The sequence below is a fragment of the Polyodon spathula genome, chromosome 11, assembly GCF_017654505.1.
Source record: "Polyodon spathula isolate WHYD16114869_AA chromosome 11, ASM1765450v1, whole genome shotgun sequence".
Taxonomy (NCBI): Eukaryota; Metazoa; Chordata; class Actinopteri; order Acipenseriformes; family Polyodontidae; genus Polyodon; species Polyodon spathula.
The window spans coordinates 29,225,016-29,228,387 of record NC_054544.1 but is presented as its reverse complement, the minus strand read 5'-3'; the positions used below and the strand labels follow the sequence as shown (position 1 = coordinate 29,228,387).

The 3,372-nt window shown below is 41.1% G+C and overlaps 1 protein-coding gene across 1 annotated transcript; it reads right to left on the bottom strand.

Annotated features, from left to right (window-relative positions):
* Nucleotides 1-439: 439 nt before the first annotated feature.
* On the bottom strand, nt 440-2,647 carry LOC121322569 (transcription factor HES-1-like). Its single transcript, XM_041262685.1, has 4 exons — nt 2,208-2,647; nt 1,998-2,093; nt 1,696-1,783; nt 440-1,311 (listed from the first exon to the last, which is right to left on the bottom strand). Exons 1-4 carry the CDS (start codon nt 2,313-2,315, stop codon nt 794-796), a joined length of 810 nt encoding a protein of 269 aa, XP_041118619.1. The 5' UTR covers nt 2,316-2,647; the 3' UTR covers nt 440-793.
* Between the last annotated feature and the right edge of the window lie 725 nt (nt 2,648-3,372).

Sequence of the window (3,372 nt, the reverse complement as noted above, 5' to 3'; positions counted from 1 at the left end):
TCATATGAATAACAGGCGGTATTTTTGAAAAAAAAAAGGTACAGTAATAGCTCTACACTTATGTGCGATATGGGTGCTTTCAGTGAAACACATTTTCATTTTAACACGTGTTTTCTTTCTTTTTGGAGGGGATGGTAGATGACTGGGATAATTACATGTTTTGCAGCTTCAGTTTTGAAACGGCCTGTATCTCATCTGTTTTAATAACCTGGTTGGGCTAACGTTTCTTGAAACCAGAATGTGTTCTATTATTCTACAATGTGCGGATAATTTATATGCTGATCAACTTTTTGCGGTTATTTTGAACCACTTAATTCAGCTCAGAGTTTTAACGCTTGGGATTAAAACGTATATGGGTTTTTCTTTCACCAGAATGGATTTTAACATAAATTGGCCTACCCCAGAAACATGTATAAAAAGCATTGACACACCAGGAATATACATATTTCATTTTTATTCTTATTATATTTGAACCTTCCAAAAGGAAGAAAACGTTTAAGAGCATTCAACATATATCTTTGGCATCGCATATAGAAAACAAGATACCGCGAATATAAAATAAATGCAGTTAAAAAAAACTGACTTACAATACAAAACTCATTTCAATATGAACCTTTTTTTGTCAAATATATACAAATAGTGCATTATCTTCACCTTTATTACATTTTAATACAAAAAATATGAACTTTAACAAAAACAGATTTTTTTTAGATAAGAAATGTTTAAGTGTTTTTTTTCTTTTTATCTGATACGGTCATTAGAAACACTTTCTTCTTCTTTCCTTTTTTTGTTTTTACCAAGGCCTCCAAACCGAATCAGCGGTGACCGGCGCACCTGGAGAGATTGCAGCGGGCACTGGTGTGGTGACGCTATTGGAATAAACTGGGATAACGGGTCCGCTTGGTGCAAATGCTGCATTTGGGATCAGGAAGGCAAACTGTCCATCTGTGGCTGGAACAAGCTGGAAGCCGCCATACAGTTTAGTGGCGTCTGTGGGTGTGCTGAGCGCTGAGCCAGCTTTGCGCTGCATCCCGTTGAGGGGCAAGACGTTGGGCTGTGGGGACGCGCCGGGGATTTGTACCATGGGCTGGCCGAAGGCTGGATGTGGGTGTCCGGCGGGGATCTGCGGCTGTGTCGGGTAGTTCATGGCGTTGATCTGAGTCATGCAGCTGGCTAGGTGCCCCAGGAGCCGGGTCCTGACTTCTGTGTTAACTCCTTCACAGGTGGAGAGGAACCGTGTCACCTCGTTCATGCATTCGCTGAACCCAGCTCTGTACTTGCCCAGGACTGTGGGATCCGTGTTTAAAGCAGCTATAAAAAAAGAGGAAAGTTGAATAAGTAAATATACACACGCACACACATTTGTCAGCAGATGAATCATTAAAACAGTGGCGTATTCTATTCCAAAAATCATACTTTTGTATATTTATTTAAATAAATAAATAAATATTTGTTTTCTAGCACTGCGTTGAGCGGTGTGTTGAGAAATTTAGCCAAAACGACTTTTAGTTGTTTTTTTTTTCTCCCTCTCTCCCGGAACAAGCGCAAGTTACGTCTATAAATAATCTCAGACCGTGGGAAAGACACAGGAGCCAAGTCAGAACTGCTGCTGGACACCAGCTAAACCGCAGAAGGAAGTCTGGATGAAATCAGCAATAAAACATTCAGGGAGTACAAAAAAAAAAAAGAGCTTACCAGTCATCTGTGCTCTTTGCAGGTTTCTGAGGTGTTTCACGGTCATTTCAAGGATGTCAGCCTTCTCCAACTTGGAATGCCTGGAACTCTATAGAACATAACAATATGAGATATGTTACAGCTTGATAGCGATGTATGCATGTATGCATGCATCATCTATCTATCAATCTGCCTATCTATCTGCATTGCAGCGCATAAGAAATGTATAGTTACTTTCCAAACCGATGTTAATGTTTGGCTTATGCAATTATGCAACGTTTTCCAAATACAATAAGGTTGCTGTACAGTGAATAAATACTTACATCTTTCTTAAGCGCGTCCAAGATGAGAGTTTTTAATTGCCCAAGGCTTTCGTTGATTCTCGCTCTCCGTCTTTTCTCCATAATTGGTTTGGAGGACTAAAAAAAGAAAAGAAACAGGCAACCGTAAGTACATGCATGTTTTTGAGAGCGTGTAAAATTGTGCATCTTGAACAAGCAAGCGCGGAGCTAGGCTGAGAGAGTGATAGTTACCTTCCTGTGCTCCGAGGCCGTCTTGGGCTTATCCGGGGTCATGTTCATGCTGGCCGGGGTGGCAGCCACTGGAGAAGAGGACGTTTTCTCCATCATATCGGCGGGCATTGTATGTTGGCAATATCCCACAAAATGTGCAACAACTGCAGCAGCAGTTCTGGGCGGTCTCCCAAGGTTTTTGACTCGAGTTGTGTTTGTGCTGTCCGAACCGCTGTCCAGGTGCTTTAAATCCCCAGCTTATTTAGTCGAATATCCTTCTCGTGTTTGTAAAAAAAAAAAAAAAAAAAAAAAAAAAAAAAAAAAAAATAAAGGGCTTTATCGCTGGGCAGTGCCTTTTCTTATACTGTTCATAAAGTAAGGGTACTAGCGTGCAGTGGCTTTGCCTTCGCTCTGAGCTTGTCAACGTTTCAACGTTGTAAGTGACTAGCAACACCACTTGCGCATCTTATTTATATCTGAGACTGCACGCGAACGGCTCGTGTGAAACTTCCCAAACTTTCTTTCCCACAGTAACTTCCCACCAATCAGCAAGAGGGACACGCGGCCCAAGGGGAGGACGGCTCGTGGACGGCGCCCTCCCATTGGCTGCCCGGCGTATGGACTGGCGCCAAAGACGCGCGGCAGGGCTTGGGGCACCACCGAGGCTCCACCGTCAATCATTCGTTTTGCAAATTAACACTTTCGTTTGTGTAGCGGAGCAAAGCTATTGGACACTTAAGAGTGCTTAGTGCAATTTCTAGGCTAACAACCTACTCAGATTTGTAAAATGATTTGTTACAGACGTCCATACTGAACTGGGTTGGTAATTAAAGGCATTCAAACATTCTTACATCGTGAATACATACTTTGGGGGGATTTACAAACATGTACACGTTAAAGTACTCGAGAGAGGAGTTATGTCAAACGTCCCCATATTAGAAGTACAATTACTAATTTGAGTCTCGACGAATATAATACGATTGCAAAGCTATGCTATTGCTGTGCTTATATAGACAGCATGGTTAACAGACTTTGCCCCATGGTGAATTGAGGATAGCTCAATAAATAAATAAATACAAAATAAATATAATATTGGAAATATGTCATTTATGTTCTGACTAAATGTAATATAGTTTAATCATACTTCACAGTCTAATAGTCTTTACCTTAAGAAGTCGTTTGTAAT